The sequence below is a fragment of the Phyllosticta capitalensis genome, assembly GCF_038381095.1.
Source record: "Phyllosticta capitalensis strain CBS 128856 chromosome Unknown BKA78scaffold_7, whole genome shotgun sequence".
NCBI classification, from domain to species: domain Eukaryota; kingdom Fungi; phylum Ascomycota; class Dothideomycetes; order Botryosphaeriales; family Phyllostictaceae; genus Phyllosticta; species Phyllosticta capitalensis.
This window is the reverse complement of record NW_027117445.1, coordinates 507391-531789: the sequence shown is the minus strand read 5'-3', so window position 1 is coordinate 531789 and position 24399 is coordinate 507391. Positions and strand designations below refer to the sequence as shown.

Genomic DNA, 24399 nt, shown 5'->3' with positions numbered 1-24399 from the left:
CCCGAATGTAACGAAGAAACCTGTAACCCACAATGTTCATTAAGAGTTAATGCCGAGTCCTCAAGGCCATGTGCGAGCCAAAAGAAAAGTCATCAACAAATGTGACTGCCACCGGTTCGGCCGGATGTCCCATGATGGTCGTGACAGAATGAAACCAGAGAGGTGAACCCTCCAACGATTTCCGAGGACAAGCAGTTTAGCGGCGCAAGCTGCTTTCCTTGGGTTTCCAGAAAGACATCATTTTGCTGAGCCTCTTGTGTTTGCGACACTTGATATCATTATGTTTGTCAGAATGCTCACTCTGAGGCCGCTGCTCGACAGAGAGCTTGCTCCTTTCGCCCCCAAAGGAACTGCCGACCAGTCTCGACAGACTGGCGATGCTAGCTCGTTTACGACGGCTCTCCATGGGGATGCTCGAGACCGAAGAGACGGATGCTGTGCGATCGCCGGGACTGTGGGGCACGATGTAGGGAAAGTTTGCGTGAGCAGCGCTCGTCATGGTCGATCTGCTGCTAGTCAAGGATGGAACATCGTCAACTGAGACGCGGTAGTCCGGTCCGGGTTCGCCAAAGTTTGCCGGGCGCCCGTCAGTGATGGACGAAGAAGCTGTTCCTATTCTAGGCACGTCGAAAGAACCTTTGCGGAATAATTCGGTTGGTGGACTCAACGAATCGGGAGTGGCAACGTGACCCGAAGCAGGCTCCGGTGCTCTCCTGGGCGAATCGTGCTCCTTAGTAGAGTCTGCTCCTGCCTTGGGCATGATCGTCGACTCTGATGTTCTTGTAGTGCTCGAGCCGCCGCTGTGGTCGTCGCGGTCTTCGGTGATTGTGCCTGGGCTCACCTCGACAGCGCTCAAGAATGGCTTAGACCCTGGAGACACCGGGGTGACGGCTCTTTTCGCCTTTGGGGAATGGTTTGCCGCCTCCACGGTAAGATTCGAGTTTGCACCGAAAGCACCTTGAAAATTCCAAGTGACTTGTGGTTCTTGCTGTTGTGCGCCCTGCTCCCTTGCCGCAGATTCTCCGTCTGATTCGTCCGAGTCAGCCACGTCCTTACTCTCATTCTCTTCCTCCTTCTTTGCAACTGAACTTAGGGCAGACGTCAGTCTTCCTGCGTTCAATGTGATTGGAGACTCGTCGTCTTCTTCCTCCTCTTCCTCAAACACGTCAGCCATTGGCGTTGTGGCACCGGTCAAAGGGGCGCTGCGTAACTCAAACGGAACGAGCTCGGGCGCGCTCTCAGTGCGCCTGTGACTGGCGAGACCGAAATTTCCCATGCTGCTATGCATTGGCCGTTTGAGAGCCGAGGGGCCGCGGTGGCGGGAACGAGGAACGGGACCAATTGTCGGAGTGTTGAAGGGACCAAGAGCGGCGTCCAGGTCGATCACTGGACTCATAATGTCGGCATCCGGCTTCAAAAACTCTTTGGGTTGCCAAGCCGAGAGATTGGTGTTGAGCTTGGGGCGGGCCGGCGTAACCGCCGCGGTTGGCGTGACAATGGTGACCGTGTCATCAACATCAAAATTTGGAGAGATTTGAGAGACGTCAAAATCAGGGTCCTGGTCATCGAACGGCAGGCTCGACTGGCTGGGAAGCGTTGGAGTTGATCCTCGGCGAGGAAGATCTTTCAATTTCGATCCGTGGCGCTTGGCCTTGCGCGATATGATGGACGTGGCCCAAGACTTGACTTTGCGAGGCTTCTTCCCGAATCCCTTGCGTGCGCCGTGGGCGTGACCGGCGTCATTGGAGCCAGGGACTGGACTTGGTTCGGCCGAGGATAGCGCAGGGGAATCGGAGGGGATCGAGATTGAGGAATCGGAGTTGTTCGTGGCGGAAACAATTGAAGAGTCACTGTGTCGCTGCTCAGTCCAAAAGAAGCTCCTCTTTTTAAAGTGGCTTGGAGGCGTTGAATGTCCAGGGAATGGCGGCGGGGCTGCCGAATCGGGAAGAATTGCTGACCTTGGACGATTGTCATTGGCGATGCTACCGAAACCAGAGCTTTCGTTGAAGTCCAACATGGCACCAGCGGTACTCGGCCGGGTAAGATTGTTGTCCGAGACTGTGGGGTTGCTGGTGGGTGGCCTCGCCCAGCGGAGCCCCTGAGGGCTAGACGGTCCGCTCATGACAGAGGAGAGGCTGTTGGAAACCGAGTGGGCCCGCACTGTCGACATGGTGCTTTCAGTTTCAGAGGAAATGGTCGAAAGAGGCCGGATAAATTCAACAGTCTCCGAGAAGCCCACGCGCGCGCGAGAGGGCGGTCGAGTCTGAGACGAGTCGAGGGTCTCTTGCGGAGTGGTTAGATCTTCAGTGCTGCCGGAGAGAACAATGGCGGGGGCCAGAGGTTCAGCTGTCAGCTGCGGTGATGGCTGGGAAGAACTCTCCGCCGGTGTGTTAGGTACATTTTCGATACGAGGAACGGGAGGGGTTTGAGATTTTGGCTGGAGTAAGAAGGACAGGTCGTGGGAAGAAATGGCTCCTGAGCGCCGATGGGCGTGACCTCGTCTACCCGCAGGAGAGGCAGGCTGAAGTCCCCCCGAGTTTGGGGCTTCAAGTCTGGTTGGGCTTGCACTCATTGGAACCACAGTGCCCGATGAACGTCCTCCTCTTCCACCAATGTACTCGCTAGCTCCGCGCTTGTGGATGGAGTGCCTAGAAGGAGTGGTGGGCGAAGTCGACGTGGGAGTCAAAGGAGGAGTTGTTGTCGTCGGAGGAGCAAGTCCACCTGAGCTTGATGGGTCGAACGAGAAATCGGGCAGGGCGCTGGCCGAACGGCGCTTGTACTTGTCTCCGGTGTTTTGGGCGCGAACGGGGTCGGGTAGTGCCTGGAGCGACGAGGGACGGCGGCATGACGAGGCCTGGGAATCGGGCGGCGGAGCAGGGAAGACGAAGTGAGGATTCGGGATAAGTTCGATGGGCTCGACGGCGGAGGATCTTCGCCGCTGGTACAACTGAGAGCCCATGTCGGCGGAGGTGGAGCACGGCGCTACGGGCTGTTGCGGCATGGCAATCTGCGCCATGGCGAACCGATCGAGGTCAAAATCGACGACGTGGTGACGGACAAGCGGCGCGACGAGAAGACAAAAGGGTCGCGAGGCGAAGAGGTCGAAGAAGACGTGGTTGCGCGGAAGAGTGCAGATTGTCTGGTGGCACAGCAGTGTTTATGGATACAGCATAGGAAGGCGAAGAGGCGCAGAGAGGAGCGAAGAGTACGGTCGAGGAAGAGAGAAGAGACGATTAACTGAAAGCGGATGTCAGCACGAGGGCAGCAAGAGGTTTCCCGGGACAAGCGTACAAAAGTGTAGTAGGGCGGAGAGGCGACTTGCGCGGATTGGATTGGAGGCGTGTTATCATAAACCAAGGAGCGACTGGTGGTAAGGAACGGACGGCGCGATAGATGCAGGCGGGGTGCTTAACGCAGCCAAGCCGATCTATGTTGCCTTGGGGGGTGGGGTTGCGGAGAGGTTGGTGGTGGTTGTCGAGTGGTCGGAGAGAGAGATGGGGACGGAGTGGTGGTGTTGCGAATCGAAGAGGTCAATGAGGGCGGGCGGGCGGAGGGCGGGCGCAGTGAGGTGCACCAAGCAGAGCAGCAGGCACTTGCACAGGCACACAGCGGAGACCGCACAGGCGCTGGTCAGGCTCAGGCTCAGGCTTAGGCTCAGGCGGGCATGGGCTGCTGGCTGGGGCTGGGGGCGCAGGAAATGGCCGTCGTCAGCCAATCTGCCGCCGAAACCCTGAAGTGAAGGCGAACAACAAGAAAAAGTACAGTACAGCAGAGTTTGGCTTTACTTTGTTGTATTCTCATAACCATGGTTCGTCTTTTCTCTAGTTTCAGCACGGCATTGACGCCATGAAACCCCGTCCGTCTGCAGCAATGCCCATCCAGCCCTTTTTAGTGCGAGTTATTTCAGCTTCGGCTCCTACCCGAGGACCCTTGGCGATTGCAATCTCCCAAAGTCTTGTCGTCAAAAAACAACTCCTCACATCCTTCTATACACATGTATGCCGTGTAAGCCAACCCTCCGCTCCTGATTGAGCCGCATCTGCATCTTGCCCTCACCGCAGCACGCACCTCGGCCCTCTTTGGACGACGAGTACAACGACGTGGCATTGCCGCTGTGCACCATCAGTGGCGACTGCAGAAGAAATCTCCGTCGCGTCACTCATCAGTCGCTCAGCTCGAGCCCGCAGATAGACCTCAGTCTACCTTGCTGCACATCTCTTGACGCAGTGACGCGCGGCGGCTCTGCGACCCTCCAAAGCGTGGAGAAGCTGGATCACCACGTCAGGGGTCAACTCAACTCTGGCCGTCACTTCAAAACCCCACAAGTCTGCCCCTCCCTCTCCCATTTCTGCCGTCTTCTCTTCGTCAAGTCAATGGTACGCGTCTGTCTTTTTGTACCCGTCGGACATGCAAACGACCTGGGACCGGAACTGATGCACTCGCTCGCTCTGCGTCACGTCTCTACTGCTACATACAGGCCATGCACCCGCCTCCGCCTCGCTTCGTGATCGTCAAAATCAACAAAACATAAAACATCTCGGCGCCCTTTCCGAATCATTTGGATCCCCCGGCGTGCACTCCGTCCCACACCACGCGAGATTGCGATCATCCGCTCTGTCGACTTCCCGTTAGCCGTAGGTGCAGATGCAAACAATGCCATCCTCAAGTGACGACGGCCCTTCGGACGCCGGTACATGCTACTCATGCTGCAAACGTTTGAAAAGGCGAAGTCGTCATGTGTGCACTATCTGGGCCGTCGAAGCCGCACCGTCTCTACCTGCATCGCTCATGCATGGTGCCGAATCCACTCGCCAGTCGCCACCAGGGTCGGAACGAGATAAACCCCTCGTGTCCGTCATGGCGTGAAAGAACCTGATTGTTTGGTTCATCTTGGCGGCTGGACGTTTGCGAGAATCCATTGGTCGCCGGCTTCGCGTCTTGAAATGGAAGTGGGCCTTGAATGATGATGCCTGTCTCTCTCCGTAGTCTGTACACCAACAACCTTCTCTCCGTGGCTACCGCATTCCAGTGCCGATATCTATCCTGCCCGATGCGGCGACGGAATAGATTGCAAAGGCCCACGCTCGGCTCCTCCGCATGAGCATCGACCCCGTCTCCGCAGGCGTCATCGAAAATCCTCATGGGATTGCCATTTTGATCGTAGCTAGCCGTAGCCTCGATCACCTTGTCCTCCTTCATCACACCATCTCCAATCACTCAACTGCCTTCTGTCTCGCAAATCCAAGCAGACGTGCTTGGTCCTCCTCAATGCACGCGCGACCGCCGCGCACCTCGATGGTCAGGGACATGATCTATTGCCCAAATATAGCATTTGCGCTCGTGTCTGCAGTCGGCCCGCCCTCGCCAAAGACCAGAGCCTGTCACTATAAAGGCATGCTGAGCGAAAAAGGTGTACGTCGCCATTTCGCTCTCATCTCGCAGTCATCTCGCAAAGCCTAGGAGCACTGCTGCCTCTCACCTCTTTAACTATAGCAACGGGATGAGACATTTCAACTCGGCTTCGCCGTCCAAAAAGGGGGTATCGCAGGCAGCAGCAATTCGGGAAATCTCCGGACATTGGCTGGTCAACTGTTTTCTACGTGCTTCCGGTCGTCTGCAGGTAGGAGTCCTCTTCGAATCCTACCGGATGTGTTGCAGTCGTTTTCCAAGGGTATTCCGGGCATGCGAGACATAGTGTCTTGTGGGATGGCCTTTGCCCAAAACGAGAGGTGATTGCTGTGGACTGAACATGAAGTTTTGCAATGTCGTGAGGAGAAGGGAAGATTCAAGAAGCAGCTCATAACCGCAAAAGTGACTTGAGGTTTCGAGACTGGCTACATTTTGAATAGACTAGTTATAAAGAAGTGTGCCACGGCTTTATTCGTTTGAACGAGGCTTGGTATCGAAAGCCATGGTACACTTAGAAGCGCTGCGAAGAGAAAGCAGCCACGTATGTAGGAGCGGCGGTAGAATATTGGGAATTTTTCATGTCAAAATGGCATCTAGGGAGTATTCAAACCCTTCGGACGCTGACTTAGTACTAGAGTCAACCAAGTCCTCTATGTTGGTTTGGGGGAAGCAGTTGTAATTTTGTACCATTACTTCTGCTATCAGGCCCTGAAGGACCTCGAACAATCAACTGCTTTGTTCAATGGTGTTTGGTTTGTTTTGTCGTGGAGCCAGCAATCCCTGCGGCAAGATCGACCCTGCTCTTCGGAGATAAGCGAACGGGCCAGCAGCCTGTGACCTCCACAACAACCTGCCATGGCTCTATGATCCCAAACGGGCCACCACAAACCTTCAACACTCTTTTCAGTCTTACACATCCAGCTTCGTGTCAACAATACCCACATCTCTGTTGCTGTCTCACCATTGTTGGGGTTCATCTCTCTCACAGATTTGGCACGCACGCCACCATCACTTCGACCACCTTGCAACCCTCACCGCGCGCCTACTGACGCTTCTCACTCTCAAGTCTTCCAAACACTCTGAAACCGCCCAACCTGACTTCCGTGGTCGTATGGTAGCTCGCTGCCGGCCTCAGTTTAATAAAACCCTGCTCCGCTGGACCCCCTCCAACGACCTTGTCACGTCAGCGGGTACCTGCAGATAGACGGTTCGCTCTCCGCACGGCTGCTGCCGTCAGATCGTCTCTTTAGCGCTACTGCTCGCCTCGAGGATGCCATTCTTTTCCGCCTGTCCCACTCTCTGCCGCTAGTGGTCCAGCCAGCTCTCTTGTCTTGTGACTATCAGCACCTCTTCCATCACATACACAACATCTGCTACCTATCTTGATCGAACCCGCAAGTCTCTCAGCACGCCAATATGTGGAGCAGCAAGGGTCTCTTCACGACAATTATTTGTCCCATGGGTGCTGCCTGCAAAGTGCCCAATTGCATCTTTACCCACGACTTCATGGGCACCCAACCTTCGCGAGATATTCAGGCTGAGGAGTCAGTACCTCAATCTGCGGCTTCACCAGAGGAGCCTTTGATCGAACTTAGTCCTGAGCCTAAGAAGCGGAAGATTGATCAAACATCCGAGAACTCCAATATTTCAAGCACGCGACCAGCCAAGAAGGCCTTCACAGGAGGCTTGGTCGCAACAGGCCCGTCAAAACCAAGCGGCAAAGAGGCTCCGGACAATCTATCAAAGAGCAAGGAAAATACGCCAAGACAACTCAAGACGTCCCAGCGTCCCATTTCGCCATCACCCAAGCCCGTACAGAAGAAGCCAGGACAGGCTCCGGCACCAGGGACTAGAGATGTCAAGGTGCAGAGTCTCAACCCTCGCCCAATCAAGGGGGAGCCCGCTCAATGGGCGGTACGCCACGCCCTCGTCCAAAAGATGCACGAAGCCATGGCTGCCCTGAACAAGAAGGCCAAGGAGAGTTCGGATCCAGAGCTCCAGGCCCTCCATCTTGACGAGAACGCTCTCATAAAGGCAGCTTTGGACGAAGAGGAGCACCTGGCAAAGACACAGGGCAAGGTCTATCGTAACGTGGTGGGGCAACGGGTCATGAGCTACAAAAAGATGAAGATGGAGGACTGGAAGGCTCATCTGTTGAAGAACAAAACACCAGCGAACCAAGTCGACGCGGCAACCAAAGCACCACAGCGTGTCGAGACTGGACTGAGCCCGGAGCAAGAGACAATGTTTCTCTCTCACCTCATCACCAATCAAACAGGGCTGGAAAGGCATGGCTACGTCACTCAAGTGCCATCACCAGCAGATATTGAGGAAGCCAGGCAGGCTGTCAATTGGGTAGCAAACTGGGAAGTATGTGATCGCTGTGCGACACGATTCCAAGTATTCCCCGACAGACGCGAAGATGGCGCTCTCACGACCGGGGGCCACTGCACATACCATCCAGGTAAAGTCATGTATCCCCAACGTAAGAAGACGGACAACATTACCGGTCGCGAGGAGCCACGTCACATGTGTTGCAGAGAGCCTCAGGGTAGTCGAGGATGTGTGACTCTCAACACGCACGTCTTCAAGGTCGTTGATGGTAAGCGCATGGCCTCCATCATGCCCTTCATCGAGACTCCCCCAAATCCCAATCCGATCAAGGACAAGGCTGTGTGCTTTGACTGCGAGATGGGTTACACGGTCTACGGACTCGAGGTCATTCGGCTGACAGCGACGTCGTGGCCGGACGGCGAATCGCTCATTGATGTTCTCGTACGTCCGCTTGGGACTGTCCTCGACTTGAACACGCGCTACTCGGGTGTCACGCCAGATCAATTCTTCAACGCACCAGAGTACGACCCCTCAGACCCGGCATCTTCAAACCCACGCGCTTCGGCGACTACCAAAGAAGCAACGTGTCTGCGTATTGTGTCGAATCCAGAGGCAGCTCGTGCCTTGCTTCTTTCGCACCTCAGCCCGGAAACTCCACTGCTGGGACACGCGCTGGAGAACGATCTAAATGTGATGCGACTGGTCCACCCGACGATCATCGATACGGTCATGCTGTATCCTCACGTCAAAGGCCTTCCAATTCGGCACAGCCTCAAGACGCTGGCAAAGAGCCAGCTGGGCATAGAAATCCAAACGGCAGGCGCAGCCGGCCACGACAGTCTGGAGGATGCGCGCTATACGGGCGAGTTGGTCAGGGCAAAGGTCGCAAAGGAGTGGAGGAAGTTGCAGGATGCAGGTTGGACCATGACACCTCAAGGCTTGTGCTCACCAAAAGCGCACCTACGGTAGCGGCGTTGCAGCCTCTTGCGTCAGCGCCATTGACTTTGGATGTCATGGCGATTGGCGGTTGGCGGTTGCGGTAAATTCAAAGATGCGTTGAAGAAAGGCCTCCCGCCATGCGATGGGCCAGGAGATTTTGAGGACACGGGTTGAAGTCAGTTACAGAGGTTGCCTGCCCGAGATGGTTCGAATTCTATCTTGCTATGATTGAAAGTTGTAGTCAAAACCGGTCGTTGGGCTGGAACAGTTGAGGTCAGGCACGGCGTCGGGCGAGTCATGAGAGCCCGGGTAGGGTAATGCGGAGACATCAGGAACAGGAACCTGGTGTAGATCATGGCTACTTGTACAAACTGGAGCGACTGTATCTTGAATTTCTGGTGATACAACCAAGACGAAGAGTGGGAGCGAGTGGATGGCATGCGCGGTGTCGTCGTCGCACTGGACAGGTCCCTGCCTTGCCCCGCCTGCCTGCCATGCCAGTGCCATGCTCTCACCAGCCTAACCTGTTTGAGACCATGACGTAGGCCATCGCAGCTGAGGGTTCGAGGTTCTTTAGCTCTTCCTTGCTGCTGCTCTCAAGTGTTTCTTCCCTCAAGCCCCTCTTCTCTCTCTCAAAATATTCAGGAACAGCCCGTGAAACAAAACATTTGTTGACAACTACCGCCATGGACACCATCACCAACCTTGCGAGCAGCGCCAGCAAGCTCATTTACGGCGACCAACAAGATCCAAAGCAACAGTCCGGCCAGGAGCCTGTCTCGGGCCAATCTGGTGCCGGCACCGCGACAGACCCCTACGACTCTGGCAACTTGCATGGTGAGTTCTGGCCCTCCCGTCTTTGTTCTTTGTCGACGATTGCGTCACCGGGAATGGCGGAGTACTGCACCGTCGTCGGCTTGTTCTGTCCCCACCTCTTGACCTGCCCATGACATGATTCTCCGCCTCCCTGCCGCGCGGAATAACCTTCTTCTGTTTCTTCTTTTTCAAAGTTTACCAGCATCATGAGCTTCAAACCCACGCATAACACTGGCGGGACGACCAAGGTGACAATTGTGCTTGCAGACGACCCAGAAAAGGCCGGAAAGCCTGCCCAACAGACCAATCCCAGCTCGACCTTGGACTCAACGGCTGATAATGCATCTGCCGAGCCTGTGGTTGGTGCCAACCTTGTAGATCGCACCAAGGACACGAGTGGCGCCAACAAGACTTTCGGTAATGGCGTTGTCGACATGCTCAGACAGGAAGGCATTTTGCTGACTACTGGCCAGATGCCGAGGAGGGAAGCTCGGCGGCCGCGCCGACAGAAGGCAGTGCTCAAGGAGTCAACATTGCTGGCAGCATCCATCCAGAGCACGACACTGAGAAGACCGGGGTGACTAGTGCCCACACTGCCAGCAATGAGCCTCACGGCGTAGATATTCGCCCTAGCGAAAGGGATGCGGACCGTGCCAGCGACACCGTAGGTGCATTCGGCACTGCGGTACCCTCAGTCGGAGCAGACCCGACATCTGGGCAGCAGCCGGCCCAGAAGCAGCAAGGCGGGGATCGACCAGGGGAAGAGCCGTCGGAAGATCAAACGGATGCCATCAAAGACAAAATGGATGAGGGCGCAGCGGCGCTAGCGAAACGGGATCCAAATGATCACTCGGGCGAGCCACTCACAGTTCATGATGGACCAGAGAAAATGGACCAAGAAAATAAACAAGATGTGTCCGGACCCGGGGGCGCGGAAGAAAGCCAAGAGAAGGGAACAGGGGAGCAGTATGTCAAGTCGACGGGGTTCAGCGCCGACGGGGGCGACTTTGACGCGGCCAAGCCAGGAGCGGGAAAGGAGGCTGACCGTAAGAGCTTCTATCTGTGATTGGACGACAACTGATCAGATACAGGCTTGCTGGAGTCGAAAGGAGTCCCACGAGATGCGGGCGCAGCCACTTCCGACTCAAATGCGGCCTCGCCCTCGCCCGCCCGCTCACAGGAGAGTTCAGAACATGGTAAGACGAGCATGAAGACAAAGATCAAGGAGAAGCTGCACATTGGAAAGCACAAGTCCAGTGAGCCGTAAAAGAAGCATATCTGTCGTGACGGGGCAGCAGTGCTTTAAGTCTCCAGAGACACACGCATCTTGATGTTGAAAAGACGCGACAGTGGCATCACAGATTGGAGACGGCATTTCTTTCCTCGCCCAGTGTGCTCAGGAGAGATGCAGGGATGTCAGGTGCGAAGGTCGACGTTGTTTGCGATATTGCGATGACTTGTTGGGAGGAGATTACCAGGAGCGTTTTCCAAATACCTTAGGCCGAACAGCGAATTCTAGGCGTTTCTTGCCGAGTGCTTCTGCGTCTTCCATCAACAGTGCCGGGAACTAAAACAAGGGTGAACGGAGCCTACGGAAGGGGAGAGGTGTTTGCTCCCCTCGCCGACCTACCGCCAACCAATGACTCGCGACTATTTCTCAACTCCTAACCTTAGCTCGACAAGGCCAAACCTATCCGTCGCCTTACCATTGCTTGCCTTGGTCAAGGACGTTGTGACACACGAGAGACGCAGAAACACGCAGGCGAATTCTTGCTCATCACGCTCGCCATCGCCAACTTTTGCTCGTCGCTCTCGAGTGTTCTAATCCATCTGTTTTCTCTACAGCTGTCCTCTCTGTTTCAACAACCCGCACGCTTCCAACGCCAACATGCCTGCCCTTGGCGGATACCTCTCATCTCCGCACTTGCAGCGCTGAGCCTGTCGGCTGTATATACCTGCGAGTTGACATCTTGATGCCAGGCATGACCGCTCTTCTTGGCCCGTTAGAACAACCATGCAAAGCATTCCGCTGCCTTGTCCTCACTCCCGCTCCAGCGCGCCTGCTGCCACCATGACCCATGGCGCCGACTCGGGTCCCGCTGCTACGAACCTAGATCAAGATGCACGTGTGGTAGTTTGAACCAAGGGCAATGGCTTAAAAGTCATGTACGCCGGCTTTCTCTTTGCTTTCCACCCGGACTGCTGCGCCGTTTCTTGTACATTCGCTCTTTGCTGCTGCTTGATCAAATTGAATATCATTTGCATATTTTCACCCTCGGTGAGCTGGGCCCCATTGCGCATTCGTGATGCGCTCCTTCGTCGCCCTCGCATTGGCTGCTACAGCCTGGGCGCAAAAGCCTGCCTGTGATGATGGGCGGAAGCTTGGGTATGCTTAATTACTCCTCTTAACTTTGCTGTGGAAATTCCCTTCGTCGACCGTGCCCACTCACATCTGCTTACAGGAGTTTCCAACCAATCTACTCTCCAGCACGGCCTCCGGCGGTCCCGTTGGCCGTGCGCTCACCTTACACGAGTGCATGGTCAACTACTTCCAAAAATGGCACGCTGAATGGTGGTTCCGTCAAATTCTGGACCGGCGAAGACATTGGCTGGGAGGGCATGGTCCTTGTTGACGGAACCGCGTACGAGTTTATGGGAGATGGAATCACCGATCTGCCATTGATGGACAATATCAAGTATGCGACGCCGCGGACCGTTACCTACGACTCTCAGTATTCGAACTTTACCTTCTCGGCTGGTCCCGTGGATTTGACGGCTTCCTTTTTCTCTCCTGTCATTCCGCAAGACTTGTGCCGTACGAGTATTCCGTTGAGTTATCTTTTGATTTCATGGCGATCCAAGGACAACTCGTCGCACAGCGTGCAGCTTTATAACGACGTCAATGCTGGTTGGAACAATTACCAGGCCAGCCAGACCATCCAGTATTCGCTGTCTGCGGACGCCGCTTCAATTCAACCAAACACCACTATCAACCGAGGATCCCTGTTTACTTGGTAAGCGACCCAATTTCCCCAAGCGTCACGGTTGCTGAGCTGAAAACAGGGAATATCACTTGGGCCAAGAGTTCACGTTTACTGAGCTGAACGAGTTTCCGCAGTGGGGCAATTTCACGCTCTCCACCAAGCCAGGAAGGGTGGCCAATTTCTCGTTCCAAGCAGGCGATTCGGTCAATATTCGATACAACTGGATCAAGAACCGCTACTTGTCAAATGACATTGACAGCGGTGATGACCAAATTTTCGCTTACACTCACGACTTTGGCCGCAATGCCACTTCGGGAAGTGCGTTGTACACCGTCGGAACCATCAACAAGCCAATCATCAACTTTTTGACTCCGGAAGGTTTGCAGAACCTCCAGCCATGGTGGAGCAGCGACCAGTGTTTGGGACCGAGTATCCCCAACGTGATTGCATTCCACTACGACGACTACCAGACAGTCCAGGTTGCCGCGGCGCAGTACGAGCAGAAGCTCAAAGACGACATCGAGTCTTACTACGCTACCGACAGGCCGTCGGACGTTGGTGCGAACCCAGTTAACCGGACAGGTCAACCAATGGGCCCTCAGGCCACTGGTCCCCTCTTCACCGACCAACTCACCGGAGTCCAGTACCAGACCGGCAAAGACCAGTTTGGTGTCGACTATCTGTTCAACTCGTCGACGGCTTATGGCTACTTGCGCTCAACCAACAGGTCCAGCATTGCGGTGCCGGAGCTCGAGGAGGCTCAGTCGTACTACTCCATCGTGGCCCTGTCCACCCGGCAGACGATGGGCGCATATGTATTGACGCTTCCGCCGCGCTTCCAATGTGGCAATTCATCTCAGTTATACAGCTCGAACGAGCCGTTCATGTGGCAGAAGGAAATTTCCTCAAACGGAAATATGAACACGGTGGATGTGTTGGTGAGTGCGCTACCTTCGTTAGCCCTTCGTCGCTAACCCTTCGCAGTACCCGGCTATGCCATTCTTCCTCTACTCGAACCCAAACATGTTGAGGTACAATATGAACCCATTGTGGTTGTTCCAGGAGTCCGGCTTTTACCCTAGGCTGTACGCGATTCACGACATCGGGTTCCGCTTCCCCAACGCGACCGGCTATGTCGATGGCAACGACCGCACCATGCCCGTCGAGGAGTCTGCCAACATGATTCTCATGACGTACGCGTATTACAAGTATACGGGCGACTCGAATTACTTGAAACAGCACTACTACAAGATGTTCCAATGGGCGCAGTTCCTCATCAAGTATGGTCTTGTGCCATCCAGTCAGTTGAGGTGAGTTTTTTTTTTTTTTTTTTTTTTGCCCCATTTCCCCTCTTTCCTGTTTCCCCTTGTGCCTTCAGGTAGTGGTCTTCATCTGTAGTTTCCTTGCAAGCATCGATTGGCGCTGTGTGGGTTGTGTTTCCCGCCAAAACTCGAACTTCCCCACCAAACCCCCCTTTTCCCTTTTTTCACTTTTTTTATATTTTTTTGAAACCTCCATGCATTAAATGGCACAACTAACGTCCCTATCGCACGGACGACTTCCAGGGAACGCTGGAGAACCAAACGAACCTGGCAATCAAAGGTATTGTGGGTTTGCAAGCCATGGCTCAAGTTTCGCTAGTTTCCGGAAATCAGCAAGATTCGGCCAACTTTTCAGCCTACTCCCAGGAGTATTATGACAAATGGGAGGGATACGCCATTGATCCAACGGGAACTCATACTTTGCTGGGTTATCAGTCCCGTTACAGTTGGGGATTGCTCTACAACACCTATCCCGACAAGTTACTCAACCTGGGCGTTGTCAGGCAAGAAGTGTACGACATGCAGTCTACTTGGTACCCACAGATCTTCCAGATATTCGGTATTCCTCTCGACAGTCGGCGGTCCATTACGAAGAGCGACTGGGAGATCTGGACGGCGGCGACTTGTTCGCCCGAGACACGCCGTCTCTTTGTCAACGCCCTCGCATACTGGATCAACAGCACGGCGACAGACAAGGCGTTCACTGATCTCTACGACACGATTGCGCAAGGCGGTTACAGAGAGGGCAGTCCAACTTTCATCGCGCGCCCGGTCGCTGGTGGTCACTTTGCGCTCCTTGCTATGGAGGCTGCTGGCCGCAATTCTTCAACCGGAACACTTCCTGGTGGCTTCCCGCTCAACGGCACCCAGATCACAACGATCGTCAGTCAGACAGTGCTGCAAAAGATTCCGCCAACCATTGTTCCTACGACGACGATCGAGACAGGTACTTTTACGACAACGACCAGTGTCGTAACAAGCACGACAAGCTCCAACAAGTAGAAGTGAGGGAAAGAGTAAGGGCAGAAGATGGAGCATTAATGCAGTTTGTGTATTTGTGTAATTTTTTCTTCATGTTGTAGAAGAAGGGAGGCTTGCCTGAGGTCCCGAAACAAAAGCCTTCAATTGTTTGCACTTCTTCACCATCTGTATGTATATGAGATGGTCTCCTTGGGGACGCTTGTATAGCCTGACCATGTTCATTCAACATTATAGGATATTCTGTATGAAGTCCTGACTTTCCGATTTTTGATGTGTAGTGTGATGTGTGCGATTTCTTGGCCTTATGACAGTAGGGAAGTCGCCTTCACGCCGTCTCTTCCATTGACCCATTCCTGCCTCTTCATCCCTTGAACGGCACGACCCATCAACCAACAACCTTTCCCCTCCACCATTCAACAATCACCTCACCACCATCACAGAGCCGCGCCAACCCCACCAAGTCTGTCGACGACGTCAAACCAAGCTACATCCGGGCACAAGCCAACAAAGTCATCAAGGTTGATGCGCAAACCTTCTCTCGCGGCGACCATCCCTACCCGGATGATCCACCGACCGACGGCAGTCTTCCCAAGCTCATCCCGCCAAAATCTAATCCTGACTAACGTTCGACTGACGCACAGCTCGTCTCCTCCCCAAATCCAAATCCATTCAAGCTCGCGAGCCCGCGCGCCCAGCCGGCCGCCCGAACGCCTCTCCGCTTGCCTCCGATGCTCCGTTTGACCATATCCGCTTGACTTGTTGGCTTCTCTCGGCCCCGACGCCAACTGGTCGGCAATTCCGCTCAATTTCTGAAAGAGACAATCTTTTACCGGTCGCGCTTGAACGGGCTCCCTTGTTTCTGCGTCATAGGGCGAGACTCGGTAGTAAAACTGCGCCATACACAACTACGATTGCTCCCCGCATCTTCGTGTTGGGTTGTTCGAAAGCTCCCTGTGACTTCACACAGAGGGCCTACTTACGCTCAGGCCCAACTTGTGTTAGGGACTTGAACGCGCCTTATCTACATGTTATGCTAGGCAGAATTGCATCTTTTTCGTGCCCTGACAGACTTGAGTTTATAAGAATGAGTAACTGACTTGATGCCCTTCGCCTCTTCGGTTTATATGGCCGAGAGACAGGCCATATGTTAATCAGTTGGTGTCGTATTCGGTCAGTCCACAACCTTCGCTCGCTCAAGTAGTCACCACGACGGAGGAACGAGAACGAGTACGACGCGTATACTCCTTCTGGGTTCATTTTCAAAACTCACCACCACTTCAACAAGACGTTCTGTTTAGGAACCAGTGTGGCGATACCAGGAAAAATCAGTGAAGAGTGGCGTGCTGACTCTCCGCAGGTATGGGTACACTTGGTAGCGGTTTTCAACTCCATCGGAGCTCAGAATGCACTTGATCGCTCTACCCCTGATGTTTTCCCGTTGACGGCTGGAGCTGCATCGGCCAGAGCGGTCACCATTTCTTTTCTCGGGGGGTGGGCACTTGTTTTCAGAAACTTGGACAGAATTACAACGGATCGACCATCGGCTGAAGACTGTCTTTGCCTTCCTCCATCCTACCATTTCTGGTCTCTTCCCAACCATCCGAAAAAGGAAAGCAAAAGAAAGATCGAGACAAGGACCTTGTGAGATCCGACCCATTCTGGCGATCCAATCTGAGCGCAATGCGCCACCCGAACGCCCCCATCTACTCTCTCTCTTGCGAAGCGCCTCATCCCTGAAGCCGCTCCGCTAGCCTACTCAGATGCCGATGATGATTCGGTAATTCCACTCAAAGACTTAGCGTCTGAATGCGGAGTGCACTAGGTGCAGTAAAATTGACAAACGGCCAAGTCCTAGTTGATGAAGACAGGGAGCATTCAAGCAGTCCTGCTTGGAACTTGACGCTTCCTTTGAGGTCAACTGGGGGAGATGACGAGAAATATGAAGTCTTTACAGTGTGGAAATTCTCTTCCATTCGTGTTCGTCCAAGGGTCTCCTCAATCTCGAATCGCGTCAACAACCCCGGTCAGCACAGGAGATGACACCTCCCTGTAGCAGCTGCGGCGACACGAGGAGTCGTGTAGCTGAAACAGGGCGGTCGAATCAATCGAACATTCTCTCGTTCCAACCCCTTGCTCATCTTCCCTGTCCAACCAGATGGATCTGCGCTCGAAACGGCGAGCCGGGTTTGCGCAGTGCGTGGCCACAGAATTGTCAACTCCAGCCTCCAACGCGAAGCAGGGATGTTTGGTTGCACCCTGTGTTGTCACCCTTCTACGAGTTGGAGTCTCCTTTTCCTTTCGAGACGAAGGACTCTGAAATGCACATCCGAAACTCCAACCTACAGTTCGTAATTTCCATGCCAAATATATATTGAGCAGCGCAGTTTTGCCATCACGCCTGGGAATTGGCGTTCATCCTGCAACTAACCCGTCGTGGCCCCGTATTCTCAGAAAGCTGCCCCACAGTGGGTGACGAAAGAAATTGCTAATCCGAGAATCTCTGCCGCCAGAATTAAAACACGTAGAGACGTGGAGTTCTCAAGCGCTTCTTGCCTTCAACATAGGGAGAACTTTTTTCTTGATGGGTAGTCACAGGGAGCATTCAAGCGCTTCCGTCTGAAGGTGCGACGACGTGAAGCTGAGCCTAGGTTGAATTTCTTTCCTCACCTACTGTGGCCCTAAATGATTGCTTAAGAGATCAGTAATGCTTGGTACCTCTCAACACTTGACAACACATCCTGAGCTTCAAGCGACCCCGATTACTGCGAAAATAGCAAGCAGCTGATCAACACCACTGTCTTTCGTGATGTCTGAATCAATCGTCAAATTTTCTCATAGACTGGCTGGAAAAGATCTGGATCATTGGTGTGGATGTGACACCAGCAAGACGGGCGAAGTTGACGATGCGTATTTTCATGGGCAACGCAGACAACGCCTGCCTGATTTGCGCAACTATTCTCGCAGTCCCAGTAGGCGTCCATATTCGTCTTCAAACTGGATGCAATACCATAATCATCCCAGTTGCTGCCCGGTTTTTTCAGCCCTGCAGTTGGTGATAAGTGGTTGTCATAAATACCCACTTCAAGGCTTGGGAACGAAAATTTCCATATTTACGGGATCATTCAACTGGCAAATTCCAGATGGGTGCATACAAGGAGCATTCAAAGGCCTGGTGTCGAAGAGACTTGGGCATTTGAGCTCTTCGATGGACACTTACAGGGAGCATTCAAGCACCTCTGCGCTGCCATAGAGCCCGCCCGATTGGTTAATGAGTAAGCATAAAGGAACCCGGCGAGTGATAGTACAGTCGGTCGTTGTGGAGATGTCGAGTTCAAACCCAAGGGCCAACGGTGGATCATACAGAAAGCGAAGGAGGTTGTGTGTGCCTAGGGAGCATTCAAGCAGATCGTGTCAAGCAGACTTGGGCGTTTCAACCTTTGGAAAGATACATCCAGGGAGCATTCATGCACCCCAGAACAAGCAGACTTAGCCATTTCAACTCTGAGAAGCATACATCCAGGGAGCATTCGAGCACAGCTCAACTCAACCTCGGGAGTACTGGTTTGGTTTTGACATTTTTCATTACTTTTCGCTCGCTCCTTCTGCAGTTCGTCTGCAGCAACTATGCACAAAATGCGGACAAAGTCGTCCCCATGAGACGTGATTCGCTAGGCAATGCAATTGAATCTCGCAACTCCCTGTTTTGGTAATCACCTGCCCTTCCTCTGCCGGGTGTTTCCTGCTGGGCCCATAAGAGCAGCAGACGAGTTTCCACCGTCAATAGGGCTGACTGGTTCACCGTTAAGAAGCAGCTGGGGCTTCCCCTCGGGAGCCAGTCCGTTCGGGGCCTTTGGCGGCTTCTCGGTCGTCTCTTCCTCGTCATCCTCATAGTCGCTGCGTTCGTCCTTGACGACCTCGCCCCACGTGGCCACGAACCTCCACGCGATGCGCAAAATGAGGAAGAGCCAAAAGAGGTTAACCGCCTGCAGCGAAGCCAAGAGCGCAAAGGTGATGTACTGAGAGATCCAGCACTTATACTGCTGCGTCTCCCAGTTGAGCTCGAATGATCCAACCGAAGAGAATTCGCCGTTGACCATGGACCAAAGAATCTTGAGGTTGATGTAATGGCGCAGGTACGTCCAGACGAGGATGAAGAAGCCGAAGTAAGGTCCGACCAGTGGAGAATCAAGGTAATTGAGCGTTTTCGAAGTCTGTTCAAGCGTCAGCTCACCAAACATCTCCAAAGCATATTCAGACAAAACCATACCGCCAAGAAAAAGTCGCTAATGTCGTGGGTGATGTACACTGCCAGTCCCATGTACGTAAAGTGAAACCGATAGCTCAGCCAAATCAACGCGATCGTGATGATGTGATGCATAACAAGCTCCTTGAAGTCTTTTCTCGGCTTCTCCAGCATGAGTAGGAGGACAATGGCCTGCTGCGCCCAATAACTTGCTTGGAGCAAATAATACGCCTTGAACAGCGCCTCGTGCGTCCTGTGCGGAAAGCCCTCGTACATGGCATGGGTGTTGAAGTACCAGATGGGTGTCCGCGACATAACGTAAAGACCGAAGGGTCCAAAGATTCCAAAGTAGACGGCCGTGTAGACTTGCTCCATGAAGCGCGCCTGCTTCGCACGCGACTTGATGCCGCAGTAGATGGCCAGAGGTCTGATGACGCGCTGCATGAGAAACTCCCGAGTGAATGACAGCACTACGATGTAGAATGCGACAAAGGCGAAATCTCTAGCGCCTTTTCCATATTGTATTGGGGTATTGGGGTCGGCGGCCGGGTCCCTCGGAAGTGGATAAGAGAGGAAGAGCGCAGCGTGAAGCGGATTGGACTCGGAGGGGTTGACGAGGTATAGAGAGACTATGATGGAGACTATGAGGAGCGGGTTGAGCCAGGTGTGCCGCAGGGACAGCTTCCACCATCTCCGGATGAGGGACTTGGCCTTCCGGCGCTTCGAGGGACGACCGCCGTGTTTGCTGCTGTCGGAGCGCTGGAAAAGGCGGATCAGAGAGTCGGCCGCGGCCATGCATGAGGTACGGGTCCTTACAGCTACCGAAGAGGCAGATGGCGGGTTGTTGTCAAATGCTGTGGCCAAGGCTACAGTCCCAGTGTCTCCCCTAGGATCATCGCCGAGGTTGCTGGATTTTCTCTGCCGCCGCAGGCCTCTGGGCTGCGAATTTGTGGTTTCTTTGCGCACAGGGGAGAGGGGAGGAAAAGGCTCGGTTGCAGCGTCGGCCATTGTCGCGGTGTCGGGCTGAGTGGAGGTGGAGAGGACTGCGAGTGCGGTGAGAAAGCGTGTGCGGATCAGCCATGGTGTTGGAAAATGCTCCCGCTCTCGCCGGCGGCATGCACCGCCGCACCTGCCGCGCACTGCCACAGGCCAACATCTGATTACTGATAGTGCACTGCATCATCATGTAGGAAGTACCAGTAAAGTTGGGGAATGCATGCAAAGTACATCTAATCCGCCCTTCTTTGGCCTTGTGCCTTGTCGTCCTCAGCGTTCGTGTCTTTTGCCTCTTGACTCTCTGCCTCCTGCTGCGCAAGCAATTCCGCCTCCTGCTGCTGCTTCTCTTGTTGCTCCCTTTCCCATGACTCCCTCTCCCGCTGGATCTCTGCCGCGTACTCCAGCACATCCGGTAGCATAGATTTGTCAACTACGACTCGGGACATGTTTGGCTTGTATCTCTCCACAGCCAAACCCTCGTGGAAAATAAGCTCCGGCCATTCTTCTGCGTGTTCCAAATCCACCATGTTCGACCATCTGATCTCCACTCCGTTCAGAGTAAATGGTCGTGGCCTGGACTGTCGCAGCATTGCTTTCTGGTGAAGCGGTCCCTTTTTCGGAAGCGCGCCTGATGGCTTTTGAGAAGCCGGGTAGAGGGCCTCTAGTATGGCCTCGTTGGTCTCTTCCAGAATTCTCTTTTTCTCGGCCAACTTGCTCTCCAAGCTCGCAACCTTCCAGTTGAAATCGTGAATGACTTTCCCAATCTTGCTTCTTTCAAGCGCCGCTTGGCGAGCCTCCTCGTTGCCAGGGAACTTTTCCACTCTCCCGCCCTCCTCTGCTGTCTTTTCCGCTTGTTTCAACCACTTTTTCTCCTCTCTCCTCTCTTCCTCCTTCATCTTGTGCAAGTACTTGGTCCATTGCTGCTGTTCCCGATGCACGTTGCCCAAGAGAGCCCCAGCAATTCCAAGCTGCTTCCTCAACTCCCTGACTTCCTCGTAAAGCTCGCGCTCCTGCCGTAGGCTGTCCAAATATGCGAATTGTCGGTCGCGCAATTGTTCCCTGATGGGCGTGTACTCTGATCGTAGCTGATTGATCGTTTCCTCGATGTTGTCGGAGGGGCGGGAGAGAATTCGATGTCTTTTAAGCAGCGTAATCGCCAGTCGCAGTCTTTGTAGACCTGACTTTGCATTCTCGTCAATCTTGTCGGTAGAGTTTAGGAGGTTGCGTAGGCTCTCGTCCTGGCCATTTTTCCCCAGGCGAAGCAGGTTCCGGAATAATGATCGCAGCCAAAAGAGGTCTTCCACTTGATCATCCTTGGCCATAAATGTATCGAATTGTTTGGAAGCCGACGCCGTCTGTAGTTCCATGACTTTTGCAATGTCTGCGATCGAGTTTGCCTTTTGGTCCATAATGATCTTCGCGCGCTCCTTCTTGTTGGGCATCACTTTGCGTCCCACAAGCTCCTTTTGCTTCTCCTCGGGGAGCACTCCCCAGTCCTTCGCCTCATTCTGATCCCAGTACAGTTCGTGCAGTTTCTTGAAGTCCACCAGCTTCTGGTAGGCGTCTCGTGCTTGTTTTTCGAAGGGAAGTGTTACGACTGCGAGAGGGCGCCATACGTCTTTGCGGAGCTTCGCAGGCAATGTCTTTTTGCCTGCGTAATGAAGTTGCTTCAAGTGAGAGTGCTGGAGAAAGTGGTTAGAATACTAGGGAATTGAATTGGCATTGGGATACGTACGCGCAAGACGCGCTCGTTCAACGAGTACAGAGTCTGGTTTGTCCGAAAGTTGCAGTAGACGAATACTTGGCGAGCAGCGTCCTTTGAGGCTTCGATGCCACGGGCGGCCTGTGTCCCTAGGCCCGACATTGTGTCCTCAGATGGGCCTAGGCACGTCTTCAGCTCAGAGTGGAAGAAGGTGGAGCGTGGTGCGGTTGATGTTCCTGGCGCGACGGAAAATCGAGGTTCGGGAAGCCGCGCACGGACTGACCAGGAGCTTTCGTGTTCAGGTCAGAGTGTCATGGATGCGGTGCGGAGCCCGAGCGACCAACACCACCATCTCCCGTCCACTCAATTCATTCCTCCACCACGACATGCCGCGAGTTATCCTCCAAGCGGAAGGGCCATGACCCAATCGCTCCCGCCAGCTCGGCCACATCTTTCGAGCAGCCCACTCTCCCGGTGACTCCGCGCGGAACCACCGTTATCCATTTGCGACATGGACAGCAGCTCTCGCGGCCCCGACGACAACGCTGCCAGGCGCGAGCGGCCGTGGATCTTGCCCTACGTGCGCACACCATTCAATTCTTTTCTTCTCCACTAATAACCTGCCAGAATCGTCGGATCAGACACCTTCACGGCATCACCATTCGCAACTTGGCCCTGGCCCAGCCCTCGTCGAGACCCCGCGGCAAGACAATCGACGACGATGCAATTCCCTCGACCCTAAAGACCCCCGCCAAGGCCTTGGCTCAGCGTGAGAGTAGAAAGCTTGAGCATGCCCGCTCCTCTACTGATCTGAGGGCCAGGGATTTGCATCCCATAGGCGAGTCAGCGGCCAACGGCCAGTCGGGGCAAGACATCTCCCTGGATGCGCCTGTGAGACCCAATATTAGTAGGCTGCGCCGTCGTAGTACCATGAAGTGGTCCGGAGCAAGCCCTTTGGAGAGGCAGAAGAAGCTCGAAGATGTAGCTGAAGGTCGAATGGCCAACATCTTCTTCTCGCTTCACGTAGCAGACAACGAGGGTCAGTTTCTGAGGAAAGCGATGCCGTGCTAGGCTGATCGAGGACCAGAGCCGGTTTACGTGAGTGAGGAGGTAGAGAAGGCAATGGTATGTGTCGTCGACTGCAGCCACGATGCCTTGGCTGACGCAAACGACAAAGAACCCAAACTTCAAATCATTCGACTTGGACCCGTGGGGACCCTCAGTTACTAGACTGGACGAAATCACGGTCAAGATCTGGGCCAAAACTCGAGCCATGGACGACCATCAATTTCTCCTCAGTCTGACAGCCAGCTTCCGGTCACTGCAGTTCATCTCCAAATCCGTAAGCCCTGAAGGTCAGCCCCACGTGCAATCAATCAGCTAACATGATACTGCAGCTCGAGAAGTTCCACCATCCCTTTCCTCCAAACTCGATTCTCTTCCATTTTGCCGATGGCATATTTACAGCATTCACTGATGTCGCCTCGACTGACTCCCATTTTCACATGGTGGAAAGCCAGGCCAAAGCTACTTCAAAATCCTTGACATCGTCGTCTTATGATCAACTGATGCGGCTTTCGACCCTCGACGACTGCATACAAGACGCGTTGGCCACACGAGATAAGCTGACGGCAGACATTGCATCCGTTCTGAAGGACAATAACGACGCGCTTTCCACTGAGCACGAAGTCTCGGAGGGAAGAGAAAAGCTAAAGATGGTCGAGTCCACCGTGTCCACTCAGCGCAAGCGGCTAGAAACAGCTCGGAAGAAGCGTGCTGAGCTGCAGGCAAACATAAACTCGCGACGGAGTGCAATGCAAACTGGCAGAGTCACACAGGAAAATCTTGCGCAAGACATCATCCATGGCCAGGAGCAGCTCAAAGACCGCACGACGACTATACGGCAAACGGAAGAAGAAATCCTCGGCCACAGGCGGCGCGTCTGCGAAGACTTGCAAAAGATTTATCCAATCGAGTCGATACCAGGTCGCTCGCTCGCCTTTACGATATGCGGTCTCTTTTTGCCAAATTCCGAGTTCGACGATGTTGACGAAACAGTAACAGCGGCCGCTCTGGGTTATGCTACCCAAGTCGTCGCCCACTTGTCGATATACTTGACCGTCCCATTACCATATCCCGTTCAACCGCGTGGTTCAACCTCGGTCGTCGAAGACCCAATCTCCATGACTGCGGATCCCCGGACATATCCCTTGTTCATGAAAGGTGCCGTTCGTTATCGATTCGAGTACGGCGTGTTCTTGTTAAATAAGGACATTGAAATTCTCTCCAACTCGCTTGGTCTCAAACCTTTGGACATTCGGCACACACTGCCGAACTTGAAGTACTTGCTCTACGTCGCCACCGCCGGCAAAGGGGATATTCCAGACAGGAAAGCTGGAGGATTCAGGGCGCTTCTGAGGTACCCTGGTACTCCTTCCCCTAGAGACGAGAGGAGATTCGAGAACAACACGGCTAACGGCAATGGTGATGCGGAAGGGCATGGAGGGAAAATAAGCAAAGACACGCCGAACGCCGCCGCAGCACATGATGATGGCGGTCTGTTTAGTGGCGGTATTATCGCCGAAACTTCGACCTTCAAGCCTCAAAGGCCAGCGGCTTTGAGTGGTTTGTCCTGATTGTGTTTTGATATTATTGGGTGCCGACCATGTCGGT

General features: G+C 54.0%; 7 protein-coding genes across 7 annotated transcripts; 4 read left to right on the top strand and 3 right to left on the bottom strand.

The window, feature by feature from the left end:
• Positions 1-196: 196 nt before the first annotated feature.
• Positions 197-3016, bottom strand: BKA78DRAFT_296957 (uncharacterized protein; the record flags this gene model as incomplete). The annotated part of the gene is made up of 1 exon (XM_066886686.1): positions 197-3016. One exon carries the CDS (start codon positions 3014-3016, stop codon positions 197-199), a length of 2820 nt encoding a protein of 939 aa, XP_066742436.1.
• A 3809-nt stretch (positions 3017-6825) lies between these two features.
• BKA78DRAFT_354140 (putative RNA exonuclease Rex3) lies at positions 6826-8712 on the top strand (the record flags this gene model as incomplete). The annotated part of the gene is made up of 1 exon (XM_066891677.1): positions 6826-8712. One exon carries the CDS (start codon positions 6826-6828, stop codon positions 8710-8712), a length of 1887 nt encoding a protein of 628 aa, XP_066742435.1.
• Positions 8713-9279: 567 nt separating this feature from the next.
• On the top strand, positions 9280-11055 carry BKA78DRAFT_161082 (uncharacterized protein). Its single transcript, XM_066883108.1, has 4 exons — positions 9280-9519; positions 9766-9915; positions 9972-10544; positions 10590-11055. Exons 1-4 carry the CDS (start codon positions 9369-9371, stop codon positions 10763-10765), a joined length of 1050 nt encoding a protein of 349 aa, XP_066742434.1. The 5' UTR covers positions 9280-9368; the 3' UTR covers positions 10766-11055.
• Positions 11056-11555: 500 nt separating this feature from the next.
• BKA78DRAFT_344882 (uncharacterized protein) lies at positions 11556-15040 on the top strand. Its single transcript, XM_066890473.1, has 5 exons — positions 11556-11884; positions 11961-12512; positions 12562-13420; positions 13467-13792; positions 14032-15040. Exons 1-5 carry the CDS (start codon positions 11805-11807, stop codon positions 14804-14806), a joined length of 2592 nt encoding a protein of 863 aa, XP_066742433.1. The 5' UTR covers positions 11556-11804; the 3' UTR covers positions 14807-15040.
• A 2997-nt stretch (positions 15041-18037) lies between these two features.
• Positions 18038-20216, bottom strand: BKA78DRAFT_318275 (TLC domain-containing protein). The gene is made up of 3 exons (XM_066888770.1): positions 19845-20216; positions 19053-19787; positions 18038-18996 (listed from the first exon to the last, which is right to left on the bottom strand). The coding sequence occupies exons 1-3, from the start codon at positions 20034-20036 to the stop codon at positions 18496-18498; spliced, it is 1428 nt and encodes a 475-aa protein (XP_066742432.1). The 5' UTR covers positions 20037-20216; the 3' UTR covers positions 18038-18495.
• Position 20217: 1 nt separating this feature from the next.
• Positions 20218-22024, bottom strand: BKA78DRAFT_318271 (mitochondrial 54S ribosomal protein mL67). The gene is made up of 2 exons (XM_066888769.1): positions 21760-22024; positions 20218-21706 (listed from the first exon to the last, which is right to left on the bottom strand). Exons 1-2 carry the CDS (start codon positions 21886-21888, stop codon positions 20258-20260), a joined length of 1578 nt encoding a protein of 525 aa, XP_066742431.1. The 5' UTR covers positions 21889-22024; the 3' UTR covers positions 20218-20257.
• A 213-nt stretch (positions 22025-22237) lies between these two features.
• BKA78DRAFT_254118 (UV radiation resistance protein and autophagy-related subunit 14-domain-containing protein) lies at positions 22238-24362 on the top strand (the record flags this gene model as incomplete). Its single annotated transcript, XM_066884871.1, has 5 exons — positions 22238-22306; positions 22354-22765; positions 22814-22851; positions 22904-23068; positions 23124-24362. The coding sequence occupies 5 exons, from the start codon at positions 22238-22240 to the stop codon at positions 24360-24362; spliced, it is 1923 nt and encodes a 640-aa protein (XP_066742430.1).
• Between the last annotated feature and the right edge of the window lie 37 nt (positions 24363-24399).

Coding starts and splice junctions, on each gene's coding strand:
- BKA78DRAFT_161082 (XM_066883108.1), top strand. CDS start 9,369: ATGGACACCATCACCAACCTTGCGAGCAGCGCCAGCAAGCTCATTTAC. Junction 9,520..9,765: donor CGACTCTGGCAACTTGCATG/GTGAGTTCTGGC, acceptor TTGTGCTTGCAG/ACGACCCAGAAAAGGCCGGA. Junction 10,545..10,589: donor AGCGGGAAAGGAGGCTGACC/GTAAGAGCTTCT, acceptor GATCAGATACAG/GCTTGCTGGAGTCGAAAGGA.
- BKA78DRAFT_344882 (XM_066890473.1), top strand. CDS start 11,805: ATGCGCTCCTTCGTCGCCCTCGCATTGGCTGCTACAGCCTGGGCGCAA. Junction 12,513..12,561: donor CGAGGATCCCTGTTTACTTG/GTAAGCGACCCA, acceptor AGCTGAAAACAG/GGAATATCACTTGGGCCAAG. Junction 13,793..14,031: donor GTGCCATCCAGTCAGTTGAG/GTGAGTTTTTTT, acceptor ACGTCCCTATCG/CACGGACGACTTCCAGGGAA.
- BKA78DRAFT_318275 (XM_066888770.1), bottom strand. CDS start 20,036: ATGGCCGACGCTGCAACCGAGCCTTTTCCTCCCCTCTCCCCTGTGCGC. Junction 19,788..19,844: donor CATCTGCCTCTTCGGTAGCT/GTAAGGACCCGT, acceptor CGCCTTTTCCAG/CGCTCCGACAGCAGCAAACA. Junction 18,997..19,052: donor TTAGCGACTTTTTCTTGGCG/GTATGGTTTTGT, acceptor ACGCTTGAACAG/ACTTCGAAAACGCTCAATTA.
- BKA78DRAFT_318271 (XM_066888769.1), bottom strand. CDS start 21,888: ATGTCGGGCCTAGGGACACAGGCCGCCCGTGGCATCGAAGCCTCAAAG. Junction 21,707..21,759: donor TGAACGAGCGCGTCTTGCGC/GTACGTATCCCA, acceptor CACTTTCTCCAG/CACTCTCACTTGAAGCAACT.